Consider the following 27,361-nt stretch of genomic DNA (forward strand, 5'->3'; position numbering starts at 1 on the left):
TTATTATCCTAAATTAGATGCACCTGTTCGAGGTCATTAGCTGCATAAAGACACCTGTCCACCCCATACAATCAGTAAGAATCCAACTACTAACATGGCCAAGACCAAAGAGCTGTCCAAAGACACTAGAGACAAAATTGTACACCTCCACAAGGCTGGAAAGGGCTACGGGGAAATTGCCAAGCAGCTTGGTGAAAAAAGGTCCACTGTTGGAGCAATCATTAGAAAATGGAAGAAGCTAAACATGACTGTCAATCTCCCTCGGACTGGGGCTCCATGCAAAATCTCACCTCGTGGGGTCTCAATGATCCTAAGAAAGGTGAGAAATCAGCCCAGGACTACACGGGAGGAGCTGGTCAATGACCTGAAAAGAGCTGGGACCACCGTTTCCAAGGTTACTGTTGGTAATACACTAAGATGTCATGGTTTGAAATCATGCATGGCACGGAAGGTACCCCTGCTTAAACCAGCACATGTCAAGGCCCGTCTTAAGTTTGCCAATGACCATTTGGATGATCCAGAGGAGTCATGGGAGAAAGTCATGTGGTCAGATGAGACCAAAATATAACTTTTTGGTCATAATTCCACTAACCGTGTTTGGAGGAAGAAGAATGATGAGTACCATCCCAAGAACGCCATCCCTACTGTGAAGCATGGGGGTGGTAGCATCATGCTTTGGGGGTGTTTTTCTGCACATGGGACAGGGCGACTGTACTGTATTAAGGAGAGGATGACCGGGGCCATGTATTGCGAGATTTTGGGCAACAACCTCCTTCCCTCAGTTAGAGCTTTGAAGATGGGTCGAGGCTGGGTCTTCCAACATGACAATGACCCGAAGCACACAGCCAGGATAACCAAGGAGTGGCTCTGTAAGAAGCATATCAAGGTTCTGGCGTGGCCTAGCCAGTCTCCAGACCTAAACCCAATAGAGAATCTTTGGAGGGAGCTCAAACTCCGTGTTTCTCAGCAACAGCCCAGAAACCTGACTGATCTAGAGAAGATCTGTGTGGAGGAGTGGGCCAAAATCCCTCCTCCAGTGTGTGCAAACCTGGTGAAAAACTACAAGAAATGTTTGACCTCTGTAATTGCAAACAAAGGCTACTGTACCAAATATTAACATTGATTTTCTCAGGTGTTCAAATACTTATTTGCAGCTGTATCATACAAATAAATAGTTAAAAAAATCATACATTGTGATTTCTGGATTTTTTTTTTTTGATTATGTCTCTCACAGTGGACATGCACCTACGATAACAATTTCAGACCCCTCCATGATTTCCAAGTGGGAGAACTTGCAAAATAGCAGGGTGTTCAAATACTTATTTTCATCACTGTACATCAGCTTGCCCATGCATGGTTCGAATCTCGTCTGGTCCCTGCTAAAACAGCTGAGACTCAAACCGTCTATGGCCGGCTTAAGGCCCACAGGCCTAGCTACAACTTTATTTATGTCTGAAATGCAGCTCCTGAGAGTGGTTCCGTTACTCTCCCCTCTCTCCCAAGCCACACAACCTACTAGCTGTAGGGGATAACCACACAAAGATTCCCTATACAAAAAAGGTACGATAGGAGAGCAGCCATTGCAAGAAAATATGAAAACAGCAGCAAGACATGGAAGTGTGCTCATCAAGCAAGAAGACGAACATTTAAATTAAAAACTTCAAAACCCTTTGAGATTAGCTGTTAAAGGGATTTGTATTCCAGTACATGTTGGACCCACTTTCTTCTATGTCAGAATTGTATAAAAACAAATGCAGTATGTACGGTATGTTCCACCATTAAAAATAACTCTGTATAGCAGATGCTGAGCATCAGCCAAATGCTTTCTGACATAGGCACGTCCTTTGGCTTATTAAAAAGGAGTTTCAGTCTCATCACATAATTTCTAAAAAAACACTTGCACTATCCGTATGGAGCGATGTTATTAGGCACTTAATTTACAGTAAAGTGCAGCGTTTTTGTGTTTGTGTGCTAAATAGCACATACCTGCAGTGTGCCAGCATCCATGCTAATGGCAGTCGAAGCCGGTGCTGCATACTTCCTGAAATTTGTGCATCTGGCTACTCAGCATGCACATCCGATTCTCAAGCATGCCCAGTAAGCACATAGCGTGGGTAACCCGATTGTATACAAGTTGCCATAGCAAATCCTCCCAATGGCGTCATTTCTGGCACAGAAATACCACAATATTAGACTCTTAGGATGCCCAAAGACTTGTGGGATTGATGATGCTTATATCCCATGAAACAATGGGACACCCTAATGACATTGCTCGCCTACGTGGCCGGGACAGGAAGTGGCACAAACAATTAAAAAAAAAAAAAAGATGCTTTCAAATAATAAAAATGATATCCATTTATTAATGAACTATAGGTGGCCATTGTGATGGGGATAACTTTAACACTTTGACACCAACCTTCTCTATAGACAGCAATTGTATCTAAACGTGTATCGCGCATCATCTAAAACCAATGAATACAGGTTCAGAAAAATAATTATTCAAACTCTATACTTACAGTTGCAAAAAAAGTATGTGAACCCTTTTGGAATTATATGGATTTCTGCACAAATTGGTCATAAAATGTGATCTGATCTTCATATAAGTCACAACAATAGACAATCACAATCTGCTTAAACTAATAACACACAAATAATTAAATGTTACCATGTTTTTATTGAACACACCATGTAAACATTCACAGTGCAGGTGTAAAAAGTATGTGAACCCTTGGATTGAATAACTGGTTGAACCTCCTTTGGCAGCAATAACTTCAACCAAACGTTTCCTTTAGTAGCAGATCAGACGTGCACAATGGTCAGGAGTAATTCTTGACCATTCCTCTTTACAGAACGGTTTCAGTTCAGCAATATTCTTGGGATGTCTGGTGTAAATCGCTTTCTTGAGGTCATGCCACAGCATCTCAATCGGGTTGAGGTCAGGACTCTGACTGGGCCACTCCAGAAGGCATATTTTCTTCGGTTTAAGCCATTCTGTTATTGATTTATTTACTTCTATGCTTTGGGTCATTGTCCTGTTGCAACACCCATCTTCTGTTGAGCTTCAGCTGGTGGACAGATGGCCTTAAGTTCTCCTTCAAAATGTCTTGATAAACTTGGGAATTCATTTTTTCTTTGATGACAGCAATTCGTTCAGGCCCTGATGCAGCAAAGCAGCCCCAAACCATGATGCCCCCACCACTATAGTTCACAGTTGGGATGAGGTTTTGATGTTGGTGTGCTGTGCCTCTTTCTCCATACAGTGTTGTGTGTTTCTTCCAAACAACTAGGGGTGCAACGGATCGAAAAACTCACGGATCGGATCAATCCTCGGATCAGGAGTCACGGATCGGATCAGCAAAAAAAAAAAAAAAAAAAAAAAAAGTCCATTTTCATCGGTCCAAAAAAAAAAAAAAATTATATTATATATATATATATATATAAATATAATCACACACACACACTTTATAGTCATTGTCAGAACTGGGGGGAAATAACATGCAGTAGTAGTAAATAATTAAATAATCTTGCTGTAAAAACAGCAAGATTGTACTTTTAACAAGTCTCTTTAACAAGCCTCTTTAATCCACCCTTGTGAATTGCTACTGTGCTGAATGAATGAATGAATGAATGAAAAACGTATATAGCGCGGCACATGCGAACTGAATCGCCTCTGGGCGCTTGATGTTTCGTGTCTCATGACATCAAAAGAGCAGAGTTTTAATCCGTCTTCTGAAAGTCAGGTGGTTTTCCTCCAACCGAACGCTGGTTGGTAAAGCGTTTCATAGTCTCGGACCTTGAAAAGCAAACCTTCTTTCTCCTTTGGACTTGTATTTGGTTTTTGGCACCTTGACCAGATTTTGGTCAGTGGATCGCAGAACGCGATTAGAATTGTGAGGTTCTATCTTGTCGCAAAGATATTGCGGCGCCTTCCCATGGATGCACTTATGTGTCAGGCAGAGTGCTTTAAATACAATTCTGTCTTTTACTGGCAGCCAGTGAAGGGTTCTCAGCGAAGGTGAGATTGATTCCCATGTTTTTTTCCCAGTCACCAGTCTGGCGGCCGTATTCTGTACGACTTGCAGACGAGCGATTTGGTACTTTGGGAGCCCGAGGTAAAGGGCATTTGCATAGTCCAGTCTGGAATTCACGATTGTTCCCACCACGACTGCTACGTCTTCTTTGGGGATAAATGGAATAAGTCTGCGTAGTAGGCGCAACAAATGGTGCGATCCGCTGACTACTGACCCTATTTGTGCGTCCATTGTCATGAAGGTGTCAAAAATGACTCCTAGACTTTTGACTTTGGAGCTAGGGGTGATGCTTTGGCCCAGAATGGGCGGCGGTGTCCAGGTTGTTGCCAGTTGACTCTTTCGGCTGGCGTGAAACATAAGAAGTTCTGTTTTGGAACTGTTGAGTTTAAGATAACTCTTAGTCATCCAGTTTTCTATCAAAGAGAGACATTTCTCTAAACTGAGATGATGATCCTTTTTGTTGCAGATGCGAAAATACAGTTGAGTATCGTCTGCATAAGAGTGATAAAGTAGTTCTTGGCTACTGATAATATCAAAGAGAGGGCGAAGATAGATGTTGAACAGTACCGGTGACAGGGGGGATCCCTGGGGGACTCCGCATGACACCGTGCGTTTTTCCGACGTGAAAGATCCCAGTTTCACTGTTTGTGATCGGTTTTCAAGAAAGGAGGAAAACCATGGTAAATCACCTTCTGCGATTCTGGCTACCTCGGCCAGTCGCATCAGTAACATTTTGTGGTCTACTGTGTCAAAGGCTGCGCTTAGGTCCAGCAGAACCAGGAGACAGGATTTTCCCTCGTCTGCGGCCTCGAGGGCATCGTCCCATATTTTGAGTAAGGCCGTTTCTGTCCGGGACGGAAACCTGATTGAAATGGATCAAGCAGATTGTGGGTATCTAGATGCTGTTGCAGCTGTTGTACCACTACTTTCTCCATTATCTTGGAGAGAACGTTTAGGCCTGTTATGGGACGGCGGTGAGTTGGGTCCTTGGGATCCAAGTTAGGTTTTTTCAAGATGGGCTGGATTGTGCCCTCTTTCAGCAGGGATGGCACTATGCCTTCCTTAAATGACTGATTTATAAGCTGTGTGATGGGAGGCGCCAGAATGTCGGCACATTCCTTCAGCAGCTTGGTGGGAATGATGTCATTGGGTGCTGTGCTGTTCCGCAACGCACCAATGATATTTTTGGTGGTATCGATGGAGATGGGTTCCAGAGTGAACTTAGTTGATTGAGTGCTGAGTGCTCTTTTTTTTTCCCTCTCCAAGTCTGCTTGCCAGAGCCCAGTGCACAGCGTGACACGCCTCCCCGGGGAGGCGTGTCACGCTGGGCTCTGGCAAGCAGACTGGGTGGAGCAAGATGGCCGCCGCTCCGGAGCTAGGCCGAAGCCGGGGACTTTCCTAGGCCTAGGCTCCGGAGCGCTCCGCGAATCGCGGGGTGTGCCGATCCGAACGGGGTGACCCGTTCGGATCACGGATCGGTGACGATCCGTTGCACCCCTACAAGCAACTCAACTTTGGTTTCATCTGTCCACAGAATATTTTGCCAGTACTGCTGTGGAACATCCAGGTGCTCTTGTGCAAACTGTAAACGTGCAGCAATGTTATTTTTGGACAGCAGTGTCTTCTGTGGTATCCTTCCATGAAATCCATTCTTGCTTAGTGTTTTACGTATAGTAGATTCGCTAACAGGGATGTTAGCATTTGCCAGAGACTTTTGTAAGTCTTTAGCTGACACTCTGGGATTCTTCTTCACCTCATTGAGCAGTCTACGCTGTGCTGTTGCAGTCATCTTTACAGGACGGCCACTCCTAGGGAGAGTAGCAGCAGTGCTGAACTTTCTCCATTCATAGACAATTTGTCTTACCGTGGACTGATCAACAGCAAGACTTTGGAGACACTTTTATAACCCGTTTCAGCATTATGCAAGTCAACAATTCTTAATAGTAGGTCTTCTGAGAGCTCTTTTGTGTGAGGCATCATTTACATCAGGCAATGCTTTTTGTGAAAAGCAAACCCAGAACTGGTGTGTGTTTTTTATAGGGCGGAGCAGCTGTAACCAACACCTCCCATCTCATCTCATTGATTGGAGTGAAGTGTCAGCCAACAGGAGTCCAATTGTTCAATAAAAACATGGTAACATTAAATTGTTTGTGTGTTATTAGTTTAAACAGACTGTGATTGTCTATTGTTGTGACTTAGATGAAGATCAGATCAAATTTTTTTGACCCATTTGTGCAGAAATCCATATCATTCCATAAGGGTTCACATACTTTTTATTGCAACTGTATAATAATGTCAGTTCAGTTTTCCATTAGGTGTAGTTTATGAGCAAGAAATACAGTTCATTTGTCTACTCATTGGTTATAAATGTGAATAACAGATATGCCTTCCTGGAAAATTATTTTTAACTGTTTGTCTAACACTATGCAGTGTAACAATCTGAGCACTTCAGTTCTATACACCGATGCATACAGGCATACCCCACTTTTAAGTACACAATGGGGTTTATTTACTAAAGCTGGAAAGTGCAAAATCAGGCTCACTTCTGCTTAAAAACCCATGACTTTTCAGGTTTTAGCTTAATTGAACAAGCTGGGGTTAGAAGCTCATTGGTTTTTATGCAGAAGTGAGCCTGATTTTGCGCTTTTCACCTTTAGTAAATAAACCCCCATTGTGTACTTAAAAGTAGGGTATGCCTGTATGTAAAAGAAAAGACCATCCGAGCCTTGCAAAGCAAAACAACATTGGATCAGCTGTCTTACCATTATTTCTGTGTCACCCATTAATAAATAAATGGTTTGTTATATAATGTGCCCAGAAAGTTGAAATTTGGTCTTAATTTAACCACTTCAATACCAGGCACTTACCCCCCTTCCTGCCCAAGCAAATTTTCAGCTTTCAGCACTATCGCCGTTTAAACGACAATTGTGCGGTCATGCTACACTGTACCCGAACATAATTTTTATCATTTTGTTCCCACAAATAGAGCTTTCTTTTGGTGGTATTTGATAACCTCTTCGGTTTTTATTTTTTGCGAAACAAATAAAGACTAGAAATAAAAAAGTTTTTTCTTTGTTTCTGTTATAAAATGTTGTAAATAAGTATGTTTTCTCCTTCACTGATGGACACCAATAAGGCGGCACTGATAAGGCGGCACCGACGATGGGCGCTGATAGGCGGCACTGATATGCAGCACTGATGGGCATTGACAGGCAGCACTGATGGGTACTCATGGGTGGCACTTATAAGTGGCACTGATACGGGGGACCGATATGCGTCACTGATAGATGGCACCGATAGGCATCCCTTGTGGCACTGGCAGACATTGTGGATGGGCACTGACTGGAAGTTTTTATTATCTTAATGCATTAAGAAAAAAAGTATTATGTGAGCAGCAGCCCCCCCTAATACTTACCTGAGGTCCATCTCTATCCAGCAATGTACAAGAGTCCCTCAGCCGCCCAAGACTCTCCCTCCTGATTGGCTGAGACACAGCAGCGGCGCCATTGGCTCCCACTGCTGTCAATCAAAGTCGGTTAGCCAATCAAGAGAGAGGGGGCGGCAAACCGCAGCTCTGTGTTTGAATGGACACACGGAGCTGTGACTCGGCTCGGGTGTCTCCATAGCAAGCTGCTAACTCTCAAGAGGAGGGAGGGGCCAGCAGCAGTGAAGAGGGACCAGAGAGGAGGAGGATTCGAAGTATAACATGTTTATTATTTAAAAAAAAAAATAATTCAGGTTCACATTGGGATTAAAAAGTCTCCAGCCCTCAAGTAAACCTACTAATCTATTTTAAAACGAAACCCTCTCCCTCTGCCCATTTACCTTCTTCTGATGGCAGCAGTTTCCCAAGTTATTTACACCCTCCATGCAGAATGCCAAGACCCGATTTAATAGGAAGTTACTGTGCAGGCAGCGTCGGGAAAAAATAAATTTTAAGATATATATATATTCTCTCTCTCTCATTTTCTCTCTCTCTCATTCTCTTTCTTTCTCTCTCTCTCTCTCTCATTCTCTTTCTTTCTCTCTCTCTCTCTCTCTTTCTCTTTCTTTCTCTCTCTCTCTCTCTCTTTCTCTTTCTTTCTCTCTCTCTCTCTCTCATTCTCTTTCTTTCTCTCTCTCTCTCTCTCATTCTCTTTCTTTCTCTCTCTCTCTCTCTCATTCTCTTTCTTTCTCTCTCTCTCTCTCTCATTCTCTTTCTTTCTCTCTCTCTCTCTCTCATTCTCTTTCTTTCTCTCTCTCTCTCTCTCATTCTCTTTCTTTCTTTCTCTCTCTCTCTCATTCTCTTTCTTTCTTTCTCTCTCTCTCTCATTCTCTCTCTCATTCTCTTTCTTTCTCTCTCTCATTCTCTCTCTCTCTCTCTCTCATATTCTCTCTCTCTCTCTCTCTCTCTCATATTCTCTCTCTCTCTCTCTCTCTCTCATATTCTCTCTCTCTCTCTCTCTCTCTCTCTCTCTCTCTCTCTCTCTCTCTCTCTCTCTCTCTCTCTCTCTCTCTCTCTCTCTCTCTCTCTCTCTCTCTCTCTCTCTCTCTCTCTCTCTCTCTCTCTCTCTCTCTCTCTCTCTCTCTCTCTCTCTCTCTATATATATATATATATATATATATATATATATATATATATATATATATATATATATATATATATATATATATAGAGAGAGAGAGAAACGTATACACACAGTGCCTTGCGAAAGTATTCGGCCCCCTTGAACTTTGCGACCTTTTGCCACATTTCAGGCTTCAAAACATAAACATATAAAACTGTAATTTTTTTTGAAGGATCAACAAGTGGGACACAATCATGAAGTGGCACGAAATTTATTGGATATTTCAAACTTTTTTAACAAATAAAAAACCCAAAAATTGGGCGTGCAAAATTATTCAGCCCCTTTACTCTTAGTGCAGCAAACTCTCTCCACAAGTTCAGTGAGGGTCTCTGAATGATCCAATGTTGACCTAAATGACTAATGATGATAAATAGAATCCACCTGTGTGTAATCAAGTCTCCGTATAAATGCACCTGCACTGTGATAGTCTCAGAGGTCCGTTTAAAGCGCAGAGAGCATCATGAAGAACAAGGAACACATCAGGCAGGTCCGAGATACTGTTGTGGAGAAGTTTAAAGCCAGATTTGGATACAAAAAGATTTCCCAAGCTTTAAACATCCCAAGGAGCACTGTGCAAGCGATAATATTGAAATGGAAGGAGTATCAGACCACTGCAAATCTACAAAGACCTGGCCGTCCCTCTAAACTTTCAGCTCATACAAAGAGAAGACTGATCAGAGATGCAGCCAAGAGGCCCATGATCACTCTGGATGAACTGCAGAGATCTACAGCTGAGGTGGGAGACTCTGTCCATAGGACAACAATCAGTCGTATACTGCACAAATCTGGCCTTTATGGAAGAGTGGCAAGAAGAAAGCCATTTCTTAAAGATATCCATAAAAAGTGTTGTTTAAAGTTTGCCACAAGCCACCTGGGAGACACACCAAACATGTGGAAGAAGGTGCTCTGGTCAGATGAAACCAAAATCTAACTTTTTGGCAACAATGCAAAACGTTATGTTTGGCGTAAAAGCAACACAGCTCATCACCCTGAACACACCATCCCCACTGTGAAACATGGTGGTGGCAGCATCATGGTTTGGGCCTGCTTTTCTTCAGCAGGGACAGGGAAGATGGTTAAAATTGATGGGAAGATGACTGGAGCCAAATACCAGGACCTGATGGAGTCTGCAAAAGACCTGAGACTGGGACGGAGATTTGTCTTCCAACAAGACAATGATCCAAAACATAAAAGCAAAATCTACAATGGAATGGTTCACAAATAAACATATCCAGGTGTTAGAATGGCCAAGTCAAAGTCCAGACCTGAATCCAATCGAGAATCTGTGGAAAGAACTGAAACCTGCTGTTCACAAACGCTCTCCATTCAACCTCACTGAGCTTGAGCGGTTTTGCAAGGAGGAATGGGCAACAATTTCAGTCTCTCGATGTGCAAAACTGATAGAGACATACCCCAAGCGACTTACAGCTGTAATCGCAGCAAAAGGTGGCGCTACAAAGTATTAACTTAAGGGGGCTGAATAATTTTGCACGCCCAATTTTTCAGTTTTTTATTTGTTAAAAAAAGTTTGAAATATCCAATAAATTTCGTTCCCACTTCATGATTGTGTCCCACTTGTTGTTGATTCTTCAAAAAAAAATTACAGTTGTATATCTTTATGTTTGAAGCCTGAAATGTGGAAAAGGTCGCAAATACAGAAGTCATTTTGCAAGTCGCCTCTGAAGTCGTGGGCAAGTCCTGCTACCCCAGTGTGAACCGGCTATCAGGCAAGTTATATTTTCTAAAGAAAAAAAAAAGTGTAAACCTGGGCCTATATTCACTACTCAGCGCCAAAATTACTTCACAGTTAATGACGGTCAAATAAAACATTAATATTCAAAGTTATATTTTCTGTTGAATCATCTGCTAGAAAAACAAGCAGTATATTTCTTATCAGCTGGAGAATAAGAGTTCTGCTTTTAAAACCAACTGACTGTCAAAATAATAGCATATACAAGTAACATAGGGATTACAGGAGGGTGATCCCCATGCAGCCAAATATACAGTGCTGCTCTTCGGCAACCTTCAAGGAAACTACCTACACTAAGGTAAGAACATTCTTATAAATTTGTTATTAGTATTATTATTTTTTTAATACAGAGCGAGGGATCAGGGCAGACAATTTAACAATTCCCAATAATGCCCCTGCTTCTCTAAAAGTTATCTCTATATCCGATCAGAAAAAAAAAAGGATTCTCTATATTTACATGCAGACTCTCCTCAATGGCTTTTCTCAAAAGCTCCTCTTCCTCTTCTTGTCTGTGTTTCACATGATTGGCCTGTTCTTGCTGGCTAATTTTTACTGCAAGGGCCAGCTGCTCCTCCTCAGTCATCCCTGGAATAAAATGGTAAACATTGCATCAATAAACTGTTATGCGAATAACTTCTCTGTGAGCACCTACTGGAAAATGTACTTTTACAAACAGATGTTCGATTAAACAAAACAGCCATAAAACATTTCCTTTGTATCTTAAAGCAAAAATATGAATTTCAGACAGATAAAAAGTACGCTTACGGTTTATGCAATTGAGTCATTCATACGTATTTAAGAAGAAGACATTTGTGAGTAAGGCCGGCCAAATGCCGCGTAGACACGGTCGTAATTTCCGACAAGAAAAGTACCATGTGAGATTTTGGTCAGAAATTCCGACCGTGTGTAGGCCCGATCTGACTTTTTCTGTTGGAATTTAAAAAATAAATAAAAAAACGCTGTGGGGATCAAATACCACAACAAGAAAGCTCCATTTGTGTAAAAAAAAAAAAATTATATTTTTGCGCAATTACCAGTTCAGTGCGGTATAGCAAAAAATGGCCATGAAGGGGGTAAGATCTTCTGGGGCTCAAGTGGTTAAATATCCTGGTTCAAAATTAATTGGTTTATTTTATTAGTCAAACCATCTGTAGAGCTGCAGAAGCCAAAGGATGCGACAACTGTTTCAGGTATAACTGACACCTTATCTCATGCACCATGTGATATAACCTGCTAGGCTTCCATTGTACTGCACTGGTTACTTCTGAGAAGCCATTCAAATTGTTCTTTATGTTTCTCACAATGCTAATGAAATATTTAAAGTGTTATTAAACCTACAACAGTAAAATCAGTCTGTATATGCAATAAAGCATGCTGGTTATACTCACTGTGGAACCTAAAGGGTTAATCCTCTGCACTGTGTAAAAGGGCTGTTTTATCCTGTCTTCTCTGATCCCTCCCTTCTTTTACTGCCCCCAATCAATCTGTTGAAAGTACAGTGTCTTGGAGGCAGGCACTCTGCATATGCTCAGTGTTGTGTGTATTGCTAGATGTGTTTTTTTTTTTTTTTTTTGTTCAGCACATGGCCGATCAGCACTGTCCAGACAAAGTCAGGGGTCATGCAGCTCATAAAAAAATCAGGGGAGAATGAAAACCCCTTTTACAAGCTTTAATCAGACACTGATAAAAGTCACAAGACTGATATATACTGCTAATAAGAAAGGTATTTAGCAGTTTATATTTACTAAAATAATTGCATTTCGATGTTCTGTGTGCTGTGGGAGACCAGATATTGTGAATGCAGGCTCCTGGGTTTAGTAAAAATGTAAATAAAATCTCTTCATTGCAAATACATTTTTTAGACCTAGTGATGTAATCTCTATTCAGATTATGTCTAGTATGTCGTTTCCTGCAAATATCTCAGCACTCTGCCTCAGTGCTCCTCTCAAGAGTCTACAGCCCTGATGCAAGCAGTGGGCTGGGTCCTGGGAAAAGATCTTTGAATATGAAAACACCTTGATGGGGGGATGTCAGTCCAGAACAGTGGGCATTAATATAGGCAGACTGATGTTGCATGCAGACCATCCTAGAAAACTCCCACATGTGATGCTGAGCCTCCATGATTAACCACTTCACGCCGACCATATAGCAGAAAGTCGTGCGCAAAGTGTTTAAGTTATCCTGACTGGACGTCATATGGCGTCCAGCTGGAAAAGCCGGAGGTCACGCAGCAGGGCAATCACTGGTGTGACACACCGAATCACCGATCTTGGTAAAGAGCCTCCGACGTAGGCCCTTTACCATGTGATCAGCTGTGTCCCATCACAGTGTAAACAGGAAGAGCCGTTTATCAGCTTTTTCCCGTACTCGCGTCAACAGATGCGAGTAGAGGAGAGCCGATTGGCTGCTCTCCTGACGGGGGGGGGGTTGCACTGATTATCAGTGCAGTCCCCCCCCCCAGGATGCCCACCCGTGCCCACCAGAGATGCCCATCCAAAACCACCAGGTATGCCCACCCATGACCACCAGGGTTGCCAATCAGTGCCCATTAGAGGTGCCCATCAGTAATGCCTGCCAGTGCCTCCTAATCAGTGCTGCCTATCAGGGCCACCTATAAGTGCCTATCAGTGCTACCGATAAGTCCTGCCTATCAATGCCCATCAGTGCTGCATATTGGTGCCACCTCACCAGTGTCACCTCATTAGTGCCACCTCATCAGTGCCCATCAGTGCTGCATATTAGTGCCCCCTCATCAGTGCCCATCAGTGAAGGATAAAACATACTTGTTTACAAAATTTTATGACAGAAACAAAAGAAAAACGTTTGTTTATTTTTTCAAGATTTTCGGTCTTTTTTTATTTGTTTAGCAAAAAATAAAAATCCCAGAGGTGTTCAAATACCACCAAAAGAAAGCTCTATTTGTGGGAACAAAATGATAAAACGTTTGTTTGGGTACAGTGTTGCATGACCGCGCAATTGTCATTTAAAATGCGACAGCTCTAAAAGCTGAAAATTGGACTGGGCAGTGGTCAGTATTGAAATGGTTAATAGAACTAAAATAGGCAACCGATAAACAGCCCAGGGACAGTCAGGCTGAGAAGAAAAGTGCTAGATGATACCAGATAAAGAAGCTTATAGTGTCACTGGAATTAAACCAAGCATTTTCAGTACAGGAGGGGATCCTGTACAACTGAAGGTGTCCTAAAAGAACCCTTTAGCAAGGTGGTATAAGGGAGACCACACCACATGACCAGTAGTCATTTCCATCCTGTAGGCCAGGGGTGTGCAAACTTTTTTTTTTAAAGAGGGCCAGATTTGATGAAGTGAAAATGCGCGAGGGCCGACTATTTTGACTGACATTCTTTGAACCATTAAAAGTCGGTCTAAGTGTGTTCGTCTGAGCACTACTATACTGCCCAACAAGAATTGTCTTGCCTTTGTGGCTGTGTGTGGTGAAGAGAGGAGGTCAGGCGTGTTATTTGGATATATAGGACTATAGGATGAGCTTGGGCGTGTTATTTGGATATACCGTATTTATATGCACCTTCACTTTAGGAGGGAAGTTTCAGGGGAAAAACAAAAATTTAAATAAAAGAACTGTGAAGCAATATAAGGGTCAGTGCCCATCTGCAGCCTCTCCATTGCCCTGAATGCAGCCTCTCCATTGCCCTGAATGCAGCCTCGGAGGAGACGGGGGGACAGGGGTGGCGGGACGAGCGCCAACAGATTACATACAGGAGAATCTCCTGTTTACACAGCAGCCTCTTTAATACAATGTCTCTCCTCATATGATAAACAGAGTCGTCGTCCAATGGCAGCCCAGGAGACGGGACTTCCCATTACAGATGCCGCAGAGTACACAGGAGATTCTCCTGTATGCAATTTGACGGCACTCACTCCCCCCCTCCCTGTCCCCTCTGAGGCAGCGCCGATAAATACAGTATATATATCTGTTGTGGCCCTGGGGGCCACAAAAGAGATAGATATATATATATATATATATATATATAATTATATAAATTATATATATCCAAATTACCAGGGGGGGCCACATTAAACCAGAATGGGGGCCACAATTGGCCCGCGGGTCGGACTTTGGACATGCCTGCTGTAGGCCCTTTCCAATAAGCGCTTCTGTGTATGCACACAGTAATATTCTACTTACATTACTTATAGCAGCATTCACACATTTATTGATCCCAAAAACGGTGGGGCACATTTTCACATTCTCTGAACAGTGAAACGATACGCAAAAAAAAAAGTTTTATAAAATCAACCACTGCGATTAAATGGAGAACAAAGCTGCATGTTTTTGGGTCATCCTAACAACTGAAAAATTGCAATGGTAACACAAAAGCACCTTACAAACATTTTTTCCCACCGTCTTCCAAAACACTTACGTGCAATTTTTCGTTTAACTGACAGAGTTTTCCGATGGATTGCTACCTTTTTCTGGGAATTACCATCTTCCTCCAGCTCCTATTAAAAAAAAAAATCTTTCAATGTTATAAAAGCCTACAGAAGAAAAAAGGCTATTATTTACTAAGGTCTTTGTAAGGTATAGAAAATGGCATGTTAAAATAAAATAACTTTCAGGTAAAAAAATATTTAAATGTCACTATGTTTCCATGGTAACCATATCAATTGCATAGTAACAGAACATAATAAAGTCAGAAGAAAAAAAAAAAAAAGCACACAAAATGAAAATGCCATTGTAATGAACGTGGATTGCATCTAAAGGATTTTGGACATTAACTCTATCACAGTAAAAGCATATACAAAAAAAAACACAATTCCTTTTACCATACATCTTGCATGTCCATAATTTTTTGTGTTGCTATTAAGTGAACATTTAGATGTCAAACGCAATTCTCAGCAAAATGAATGATATTATTCTTTCCAACCGATCTCACCAATGCTTACAACTTGTTCTACTTAGACCCGTCAATGATTTCAATACCTAGTCTTCAATTACAGGCAGTAAAGGGACCTCACAAAACTAGGTCCTAAAAATAACTTTACGTATGGTTAAAAGGGAAGTAACTCTACAAGCCCGCATACACCATAAGAAAATTGTTTGGAAAAAATTTGTACGAGTCTGTTGATTTTCGGATGGTTCGTACGGCGCTTTCGACAGGGGATTTCGCTTTTTCATCAGACAAAAGCTAGATGTGCAGACTATAACATTTTTGTCAGATGTGAACTTAACGTCCGATTTTCCTTTCATTAGTACGGTTTTCGTATGAAAAAAAATCGTTAGAGCAACACTACGCATTCTCAGAAACAAAAGAATACATACAAAACTATTCAACATATTACATCACTTCTGACGTTGAATTTAGGGATGGTGCGAACCCCTCATAATTGGGAACAGCGGGTGTACAGACCCGGGAACTCAGCACAGGGATAGTGGGAACCCCTCATAATGAGCACAGCACAGGGATGGTGGGAACCCCTCATAATGAGCACAGCAGGGGTACAGCCCCAGGAGCACAGTACAGGGATGGTGGGAACCCCTCATAATGGGGCACAGCAGGTGTACAGACCCGGGAACTCAGCACAGCACAGGGATGGTGGGAACCCCTCATGATAAGCACAGCATGGGTACAAACCTAGCAACACAGCACAGGGATGGTGGCGGCCTCTGAAGACGAAACGTGCGTAAGGCGGAGACACGCACACACGCTATTTCCGGGGAAGCCAGCTGACACGTCTGCATATACGCAGCTGGAACGCACGCCATTCAGTCAGCGTGGCTCAAAGCACAATACCTGGAATTTTGTTTTAAAAGTTTTACTAATCTGTTTGTTTTTAACCTTTTATTGGCAACATTGTAGCCATAGTTTCTGCATTCTGCATTCCCTGAGCTTTTGTGGTGGAATTGCAAATAACATTTCTTAAATTTTTCTACTACACCTTGTAAGCTTGTTTTTTATTCCCCCTGAGGATTTTGGACCTTTAGTGGCTGACTACAATGCATCCACACCGATTCAAGCATCGCTTCACAGCAGACACCTAGAGTGAGAAGTGGACATACGCAGCAGCAAAAGCGTGGGAGCTCTAAATTACATGCTTTCTACCCCTGCAGGGGTGAGGCTATCTGGTGAGTGGGGACCCTGGTGGGGGAGCACCGAAATCCCCTTGCAAGCACTAATTGTTATATAGGAGCACCTATCTATCACGGATTGTTCACCATATTCTACAGTTATTTCAAGATTGCCTGTGGATGGGACACTCATGTTTTATGGATTAAGACACATATTTTGTTTTTTTTACACACATATATATATACATACATACATACATATGTACTCACAGGAATTCACTGTTAATATATATTTTATATATATTTTTTGGATTACATATATTACATTATATTGTTTTAGTACGATCTCTGTGCTCACTTACCTCACCGGGCCTAGGGTCTATATTAGGACTGGATAGACTGTTGATGTTATGTATGGTTATGATATTTATACGTAGTTGTTTCCGCCCTAAATAAGCCATTCACGGTGTTGCTCACATTACTCTTACCATTTACTCATTGGTTTCTAGCCAGTACATCTAGCATACATATTGCTATTGGCTAGACTAATTAGCCAGCTGACCCACTGGAAACAGTGGGAAGCATTTCTCCTCTACTACTCATATTTCCCCATCCCTTTTAATAATACAGGGGGGAATACAGACAGCACCAACACCCCCCTCCATTCTTTCTTAACAACAATAACCCAATTACTAGAGATGCACAGAAATTTTGGCGCCAAAACATATTGGCAGAAAATTGGGTTTTCAGTGTTTTGCCAATAATGGCACGCGATTTAACCACCATTTTAGTGTGTTTTTCATAGGTCATGTGACTCAAAAACTGTGTGCGTCTTATGGACACATAGTACGGGGGAGGGAGTGAGAATTCACCAGTGCTCCCATAGCAAGTGCCTTGCTATTGGGGGCACGGGTCAAGGGGGAGAAGCCCGGAGCGCCAGCGGGGACCAGAGAAGAGCATCGGGGCTGCACTGCGCAAAACCATTGTACAGAGCAGGCAAGTATGAAATGTTTGTTATTAAAAAAAATAATAGTCAACATGTAATGCTTCAAAATTCCGCCTGCTTGTGGAATGGCGACAAAAACTTAGACCCTGAAAAAGCTCCATAGGTGACGTTTAAAAATGTCAAAAAATTACCAGTTTTGAGTTACAGAGGAGGTCTTTTGCTAGAATTATTGATCTTACTCTAACAATCGCAGCAATACTTCACATGTGTGGTTTAAACACCATTTACATATGCGGGCGCAATGTATGTATGCATTCGCTTCTGCACGTGAGCACGGCGGGACGGGGCACATTTGTGTAGCTAGTCCAGGGCCCTTTAAGAGAGGCAGCTGGGGTTAACACAGAGGGCCGATTAAGAAGAGTGAAGGGGAAAGAGACATGCACATGTGTGGAGCTTTGGAAACCCCTGCTGCTGGCTGGTTCCTGTGACGCCAATGTGTCCGATGCTGACAGAAGCCTATTTGTGTTCTGCTTTGGACTTCTTTTAAACACCACAAGGATTATTTTAAAATTGACTTTTTGCTGTTTTTTTTACAGTCCGTTTGCTGCAGTGAAGCTCTTTTTGGTTAATTAAAGCCTGTTTTGTTTGAAAAAGCCTCTGTCCTGAAATCCCACTCACCCCAAAGATCACAGTATGTAAACATGCATATTCTAGTATTTTTAGGACAAGACCTGAAATGGTAGCACTCATATTTCAACAACAGCACCGCTTTATTATCTATCCAAAGTGGATTTTAGTGACAACTGCCAAGATTATTAAATGTCACTTTTGGAGAGAAAGAATGAATAAATAAAATAAGGGGAAAAAAGGCAATTCAAGGTCTGCAGTGAAAAACTTAACAGTGGCGCCATCTAGAGGATAAATAAAACCTTACATTTTTTTTCCCCAGCAGATTGTCTGATATTATAATTCAAGTAAGCCTCTCACCACTGCTTGAGCATCTCATTTTTAAATGGCACAGCTGACTTCTTGTGTTTATCATTTAATGAATAAGGAATTTAATAATTGCTCTTGCAGACCATTAAAATGCAAACACTGCTTCCAAAGTACATGCATATTCTGCCTTGCAGCTCCCAAGTGTTTCTTTAACACATTTCATATGCTTAGCAGTTTCCCTGTTCTCCTATATCAACCAAACTCCTAAAGGATTCCCGCTATAAACGGCATAAACTTTAAAATTCTGCAAATTCTTAATCATCTGTGTCAGTGGAAATGCAATAGCTGTTTAAAGGGATACACTTGGCTGGCCAGGGTTTCCCATTCAACCCAAGGAACCAAAACGTGGATGGAGTAGAAATCGTTCCCATAAGTTGTTAACCGTGTAGACTGATCCTTGTAGGCGAAGCCAGAGAAAGAAAGAAATCCCAAGCTCATCCTCCCGCTTTTGTGTAACTGAAAACAAAAGTGCGATTCCTACACGTGCTGCTGTCTCCAGGCATACCGGGATTGCTGTGCCTCTTTTGCTAAATGCTACACAAGGGATGTGTTGTTACATTTACACATTCTGAACAAACACAGTTGATCAGATCTTATGTTTCCAAGTCAACAAAAACTATCCTGGTACAGCTTTTGGTTTTAGCTTTCAAATCCCTTGAAAGCACAGCTTTATAGCACCATTCCTTGTTTTACACAAGCACTTGCAGATGTGCAAAAACAACTTATCTCAGCATTCCGATTATTTTTGCACATAAAAAGTAAATATATAAGCATATTTATTTTAAAAACAAGGCACCGAACCCTAAAGTTGTACCCCAAAGACAGAGGGCATAGGACTGGTCATTAGTATTGCCTGTGGTCTCCCTGCAGCCAAGCTATCCTGACTACCATTCCTAGTTTGGTATGGTCTCTCTGTGTGGAGGAAGCTTGCTGTCAGAGAGTAGCAGTGCCTCTTAGATCTTACACTCTCGACTAGCGGTAAGCAACTTTCTTGATATGGAATACCTCAAGTGTGACATCACCAAAGGGCTGCACATAATATTCAGTGTCAGACAGCAGACACCCAACAGGATATAGTTAAAGACTACGGGCATGATACAAGAGACGGCCAGAGGCTGCAGACATGATACAGGAGACGGCCAGAGGCTGCAGACATGATACAGGAGACGGCCAGAGGCTGCAGACATGATACAGGAGACGGCCAGAGGCTGCAGACATGATACAGGAGACGGCCAGAGGCTGCAGACATGATACAGGAGACGGCCAGAGGCTGCAGACATGATACAGGAGACGGCCAGAGGCTGCAGACATGATACAGGAGACGGCCAGAGGCTGCAGACATGATACAGGAGACGGCCAGAGGCTGCAGACATGATACAGGAGACAGTCAGAGGCTGCAGACATGATACAGGAGACAGTCAGAGGCTGCAGACATGATACAGGAGACAGTCAGAGGCTGCAGACATAATACAGGAGACAGTCAGAGGCTGCAGACATGATACAGGAGACAGTCAGAGGCTGCAGACATGATACAGGAGACGGCCAGAGGCTGCAGACATGATACAGGAGAAGATCAGAGACCATCTTTTTTCATCCACTTTTTTCATCAAGGTGTTTCTTATTTAAAAATCTTAGTTCGAGTTTTTAAGTTTCATTTAACAAGTAAAACATAAATACGATAAGTACTTCCGACACACTACAGGGAGTGCAGAATTATTAGGCAAATGAGTATTTTGATCACATCATCCTCTTTATGCATGTTGTCTTACTCCAAGCTGTATAGGCTCGAAAGCCTACTACCAATTAGGCATATTAGGTAATGTACATCTCTGTAATGAGAAGGTGTGTGGTCTAATGACATCAACACCCTATATCAGGTGTGCATAATTATTAGTCAACTTCCTTTCCTTTGGCAAAATGTGTCACAAGAAGGACTTGACAGGCTCAGAAAAGTCAAAAATAGTGAGATATCTTGCAGAGGGATGCAGCACTCTTAAAATTGCAAAGCTTCTGAAGCGTGATCATCGAACAATCAAGCGTTTCATTCAAAATAGTCAACAGGGTCGCAAGAAGCGTGTGGAAAAACCAAGGCGCAAAATAACTGCCCATGAACTGAGAAAAGTCAAGCGTGCAGCTGCCAAGATGCCACTTGCCACCAGTTTGGCCATATTTCAGAGCTGCAACATCACTGGAGTGCCCAAAAGCACAAGGTGTGCAATACTCAGAGACATGGCCAAGGTAAGAAAGGCTGAAAGACGACCACCACTGAACAAGACACACAAGCTGAAACGTCAAGACTGGGCCAAGAAATATCTCAAGACTGATTTTTCTAAGGTTTTATGGACTGATGAAATGAGAGTGAGTCTTGATGGGCCAGATGGATGGGCCGTGGCTGGATTGGTAAAGGGCAGAGAGCTCCAGTCCGACTCAGACGCCAGCAAGGTGGAGGTGGAGTACTGGTTTGGGCTGGTATCATCAAAGATGAGCTTGTGGGGCCTTTTCGGGTTGAGGATGGAGTCAAGCTCAACTCCCAGTCCTACTGCCAGTTTCTGGAAGACACCTTCTTCAAGCAGTGGTACAGGAAGAAGTCTGCATCCTTCAAGAAAAACATGATTTTCATGCAGGACAATGCTCCATCACATGCATCCAAGTACTCCACGGCGTGGCTGGCAAGAAAGGGTATAAAAGAAGAAAAACTAATGACATGGCCTCCTTGTTCACCTGATCTGAACCCCATTGAGAACCTGTGGTCCATCATCAAATGTGAGATTTACAAGGAGGGAAAACAGTACACCTCTCTGAACAGTGTCTGGGAGGCTGTGGTTGCTGCTGCACGCAATGTTGATGGTGAACAGATCAAAACACTGACAGAATCCATGGATGGCAGGCTTTTGAGTGTCCTTGCAAAGAAAGGTGGCTATATTGGTCACTGATTTGTTTTTGTTTTGTTTTTAAATGTCAGAAATGTATATTTGTGAATGTTGAGATGTTATATTGGTTTCACTGGTAAAAAATAAATAATTAAAATGGGTATATATTTTTTTTTGTTAAGTTGCCTAATAATTATGCACAGTAATAGTCACCTGCACACACAGATATCCCCCTAAAATAGCTAAAACTAAAAACAAACTAAAAACTACTTCCAAAAATATTCAGCTTTGATATTAATGAGTTTTTTGGGTTCATTGAGAACATGGTTGTTGTTCAATAATAAAATTAATCCTCAAAAATACAACTTGCCTAATAATTCTGCACTCCCTGTATACTGTCTGGGTTCACACTATTGCGATTTTCACCACATTCAATTCGCATAGCAGGAGATTGTGACCGGCTTTCTATGGCTCTGGTGCCAAATACACAGGAGTCCTATACGTCGTTGGTCCGTTTCAGTCCAAAATTTGGGCTGAAATCTGACCTGAAACAGTGAATAGAGACGCAGTGGACTCCTACTGTGAGCCACTGCATGTTCTAGTGTGAAACCAGCCTAAAGGACAGCAATAACAGTGATATGGGGACAAATGCAATGTCAATTGTTTATACGATATACATACAATGAAGGAAGGATTATACTGTATTTAAAGTGGAGGTTCACCCGGAAATGTTAATTTTTAACATTAGATTCCTGCTCATTTTGTCTAGGGGAATCGGGTAGTTTTTTTTAAAAATGAAGCAGTACTTACCGTTTTAGAGAACGATCTTCTCCGCCGCTTCCGGGTATGGGCTGCGGGACTGGGCGTTCCTATTTGATTGACAGGCTTCCGACAGTCGCATCTATCGCGTCACGATTTTCCGAAAGTAGCCGAACGTCGGTGCGCAGGCGCCGTATAGAGCCGCACCGACGTTCGGCTTCTATGGGCTACTCGTGACACGATGTATGCGACTGTCGGAAGCCTGTCGGAAGACTGTCAATCAAATCGGAACGCCCGCTCCCGAAGACCATACCCGGAAGAGGCAGAGAAGATCGCTCTCTAAAACGGTAAGTACTGCTTCGTTTTTAAAAAAACTACCCGATTCCCCTTGACAAAATGAGCATGAATCTAATGTTAAAAAAAAAAAAATTCGGGTGAACTCCCGCTTTAAGTAAAACTATAGGCTTAACTCCATCCCCCCCATTTTGGATAGAGGAAGGGAGGGTTATTATAACCACTATCAGAGATTTCCCTTCACTTCCTGTCTCATAGCCAAACAGGGAGTGAGTAGAAATCCCTGTAAATTTAGGGTATACCTTTGGGACCCCCAGGTCACCAGAACTAGCATCTCCATTAGAAGATTTCCCCTCTATTACTTTTCTGGGGACAACTTAAATTTGGGGATTTTCTTTTACTTTCAATGGTAATGGTAAACAGGACAATTAGAGAGGGTGACTCTCCTTAACGGGAGCACAGACTGGAAAAACAAACTGACAGGGGTTCTAATACCTCGTTAACCAAAAGAACATTTTTGCCTTTAGGTATACCTTTAAATATTCATGGGAGTACGAGTATAGGGTCATTCAGCCATCCATGTCAGATCTCATCAAAGTTTTGAAAGCTACTTCTATGTGTATAGGCTGAGCTTTCCAAGTACAGGATAAAGTTTACCTTTTCTATCTAAAAGGTGTGCGATATGGGGTTGGGGTGTTAGCCAGTGCTGTTCTGGTTACCTATATCTAGATGATGTTGTCAGATGGAATTACCAAGAGGCTCAGCAGGACCATCTTTAGCTATGGTGTACAGTGGAGTTGGAATGCACAATTAAAGTAGTTGTAAAGTCTGAAGTTTTTTTTTACCTTCATGTATTCAATGTATAAAAGTTAAAAAAACTTCAATATGCAGACCCCCCTTCCCCAGAATAGATTTTGTGATAGTAAGCCAAGTGTTTGTTAATAAATATGGATTGTCGGGCCTCAGATTTCAGTCCCATTTCATGATCCTTGACAGTCGGTAAGTGGTGCAGTTGGAGATATCTAAAGAACATAGTTTTCCTGGGTAGAGATGGGCTCGGGCGTGTTCGAAATCCTACAAGGCCGATCATGCCAGGAAGCCGACACTGTATGCGGCTAATCACAGGCAGTGAGACATTTCACGATCTGTGTAGCTGCGAACCAGGAAATGTTTCACTGCCTGTGATTAGCCGCATGCAGTGCCAGCTTCCTGGCGAGATCAGGCATGTGGGATTTTAAACACACCCGAACCCATCTCTATTCCTAGACAAACGAGAGAAAGGAAGTTACCGCTCCAGGTGGGTATGATGAACAATCAGTTACTATTCAGGAGATCAAGGGTGCCGGAAATGCTTAATAAGCACTGATCTATAGTGTGAAACGCGTAGGCTGCCATTTCCATTTTCTGCTGGTTTTTGTAGTGCATTTTTTCATCCTCTTTATATTAAAGACAACCTAAAGTTTTTTTTGGAGTGCGGCTGTCCATCTCTTATCCTCTACCATCTCTATTTCTGGGTGAGAAAACTTCATCTGTAGTTGTTATAAAGGATTTGAGTGCATTAGTGTTTTTTAGCTGGGAGAGGGGAGCAATGACAACTTTGTTCCATAATTCAAAGCCATCCAGATCACTCAACTGTTTGTGTGATCTGCATTGTTGATTGATCAAGATATTCATTAAAGTCCTGGTAATGGAAAACTGATTTCATAAGTTCCCATACTTTATGATACAGATTAAGGACCTGTTCACACATTGTCGCCACAACCAATATTTGACAGCAAACCACAACGCAGATCACCGATTTGCCAAGCATTGCGTGCACTGCAATCCATGTCCATCAGAAGGTGCTGTGAGTGCCATTTAGATTGAATGGTACCTAACTACAACCAGCCCACTATATGTGTGCGGTCATGTAATGCAGCAACATGTTCATTACTGCAAAAACATAGTGTGAAGGGCCCTAAAGGCTCTTCACACATAATGACCTGCATCTGTCTGTACTGAATCACCACTAGGCACTGCATGTCTCTTTACCGTGCCATTGTGCGAAGATGTGATTGGAGTGGCACTCTGAAAATTAAAGTGTTTGTTATCCCACCATTTCATATTCCTGATATGTGCTTGCTCTACCATGTACATGTATGAAAAAGTATCTGTTCTCTTTGTATTGCCTCCTTCATGTGAAAGCCCTGGTATTCTCACCAGCCCCTCTGCTTATACTATTAAAAACTGACCACACTATTCAGGAGAACAAATCGTTGCCAGTTCTCAGCCTGCTCTCCTCCTCCTCCAATGACCAGACTTGTCCTGACACGCCTCCCCTGTACAGTCTTTCACTGGGAAGCTAAGTGTGCTGTTGTTTCCTCCCATCCCCCAGTTCTTATGCAACTGAGAACAGAGGGAATGTGATTACTTATAAAAAAGGGGGGGGGGGGTATTTATGTTTTTTTAGATCTATACACAAATATTTTGTTTTTCATTTTTATTTTAAACTGAATGGGTTGTTTTACAAGGTGGTTGTATACAATCACTTTATTAGGTGAAAAAAAAAAAAAGCTAAACAGTGTGGTGCACAGAAAAAGGTGTCGCACTGCAGCCTCACTGCCTCTGGTCTCACAACAGCCCTTAAGCTAAAATTGAGCATGCCAGAGTGTTTAAAAAAAAAAAAAAAAAAGTAGTTTGCTCATGCATTAGAGATGATGGCACTCAATATTAAATACTATCCCCAAAGTGTTATAGCCATGCTGCCAGATAATTAGGGACCGCCACCTAATTTTTCTAGGAGAGGCATAACGTTTCCACTTTAATTTGAGGTTTCCCACTCTAGATAAGTTTGCAGAAAAGGTGAAATAGCCAATGCTGGGTGAAGCAAGATAAATTAAAATAATTTATCAACTCTCTTTAAACTGTAATAAACTCACAAAAGCTTAAAGTGTTACTAAAACCCAGGACCCTGAATTCACTATATCTGGTGAGAGTACACAGGCCATGAAAATGCAAGTATTTCAGTAAAAAAATAAACTGCTAAATACCTTTTCTCTTCAGCAGTTAGAGCAGTCTTGTGACTTCTATCAGTGTCCAGCCAAGCACTGGTTATAGCTTGTAGGAGGGGTTTTCTGACTGTCCTATGAGCCTGCCCTGACCCTCTGTCTGGACAATGCCGATTGGCCCTGTGCTGACCACATGAATCCTCCCAAGAAAAAGAAAACCTCTCTAGCAATACACACCAAAATGAGCATGTGCAGCCAGACTCTATAGACTGTGTTAGGCTGGGTTCACACTACGATTTTCCCGTCCGTCAGCCGCATACGATTTCAGTATTGAAAACGTACGGGCCCGTACGGGAAAACGCATACATAGACAATGCATTGCAAATCGTATGCACTCAGATGCATCCGGGTGCGTACGATTTGCTGGCAAAACGTTTTTTAACAGTACGCAAAACCGTGTTCAACCACGGTTTTGCGGCCGTTTTTTAAACCGTATGGCAAATGCATACGTTTTTTTTAACATTAAAGTCAATGGAAAACGCACATATGTGCGGTTCCATACGTTTACGTCCGTTTCAGCCGCATACGTTTTTTCATATAAATCGTATGCGGCTGACGGACGGGAAAATCGTAGTGTGAACCCAGCCTTATCGGGAAATTATTAGGTGACAGTGGAGGAGGAGGATCTGTGCATACAAGATTAAACAGCCTTTTTACACAATGCAGAGATTAGGTTCCACAGTGAGTATAACAAGCATGCTTTACTGCATATACAGACAGATTTTACTGTTGTGGGTTTAGTAACACTAGAATTCTTGAGCCTGGAGACAACATTGACAGACCCTAGGGAAATAACTCCAAACTTATACAATTGGAAAGAGTTAAGCCTCGTACACACTACTTTTTTTTTATATTCGTTCAACCTACTCAGCCGACAGCTCACATCAGATGTTAGTACAGCGATCTGTCCTGCTGTGCCATTGTGTTCTGACAGGGGGACAGCCCCGCCAGAACACTCCGGTCAGCGCTCTTAGCCTTTTGCTGAGAGCGCTGGTCGGCAGACCTTTTTCAGTCATGACCCTTCGCCGAATGGCCGATAATGTGAACTGCAACTTTTCTTTCCATCTCTGAGAAATGGCAACGAATTGAGAGTCCATAGGAATGAGATTATCTGGCCTCTATATTCATACTCTATGCTTCCTGTATGTATTTAGTTTTGAAAGGAGTGTACCATAAATGAAAATATTAAAGAAGAAAAAAAATATCAGTTTTTGCACATTTAACCACTTGCCGACCCGCATGCGCATACATATATTGCGGCAGGTCGACATGTGCCTGTACAAGGTTCAGGAGCACAAAGCGCCAGACACAGTGGATTGCGCATCCCACTACTCATGGACCAGTCACATGATCACAATGTCAACAAAACTGTTATGCATTAAACCATTCATAATAGTGGTGTTGCCCATGCTGTGATTGGTCCACAGCTATCACATGGTACCTGGGCCAATCATAGCACCCTGCACCATGTGATTAGCTGTAGAAAAAAAAAAATCACAGCTCACTAGTGTCCGCTAGTGACTGCTGTCATAAATGGTTAACCCCTGTATGACAGTCGAAAACGTTGCTGTTAAAACGATCTTCATTGTAACAAAAAAAAAAGAAAAAACCCGGATTACCCCCCAGAGTAGTACACCATGGTGACACCATACCACCATGATGACAGAATGTAAGAAAAAAAAAATTATAATTTTATGTCAACATACTGTCAACAGTCAGCGTCACATAAACCAATTAATAAACACTTATCAAACACAAGTAGCAGAATACATTTTGGTTTAAATGTATAACATTTGACTTTATTGGCTAAGTTTTACGCTAGAAAGTAGAAAATATGATTTTTTTTTCAAATTTTTTTTTTTTTCCATTTATATCGCAGAAAAAAAAAAAACACCAAAAGAAAGCTCTATTTGTGTCAAACAAATTTGTAAAAATTAAACTTGCGTACGGTATTGCATGACTGCACAATCGCCCGTTAAAGTAGCACAGTGCTGAATAGCAAAAAATGCCCTGGA

The 27,361-nt window shown here is 42.0% G+C and overlaps 1 protein-coding gene across 8 annotated transcripts in view; it reads right to left on the reverse strand.

Annotated features, from left to right (window-relative positions):
* The window catches only part of UIMC1 (ubiquitin interaction motif containing 1), a 165,732-nt gene that overhangs the window by 113,033 nt on the left and 25,338 nt on the right, over positions 1 to 27,361 (reverse strand). For all 8 annotated transcript variants that reach the window (XR_005747931.1, XR_005747930.1, XM_040344406.1 and 5 more), the window contains 2 exons: positions 14,789 to 14,867; positions 10,846 to 10,973 (listed from right to left, as the gene is read on the reverse strand). Coding sequence is in view for 6 of the 8 variants with exons in the window: in XM_040344406.1 (XP_040200340.1) it covers positions 10,846 to 10,973; positions 14,789 to 14,867 (207 nt within the window). In the remaining 2 variants the exon portion in view is untranslated. The remainder of the gene's footprint in view (positions 1 to 10,845; positions 10,974 to 14,788; positions 14,868 to 27,361) is intronic.

The sequence above is a fragment of the Rana temporaria genome, chromosome 3 (assembly GCF_905171775.1).
Source record: "Rana temporaria chromosome 3, aRanTem1.1, whole genome shotgun sequence".
Taxonomy (NCBI): domain Eukaryota; kingdom Metazoa; phylum Chordata; class Amphibia; order Anura; family Ranidae; genus Rana; species Rana temporaria.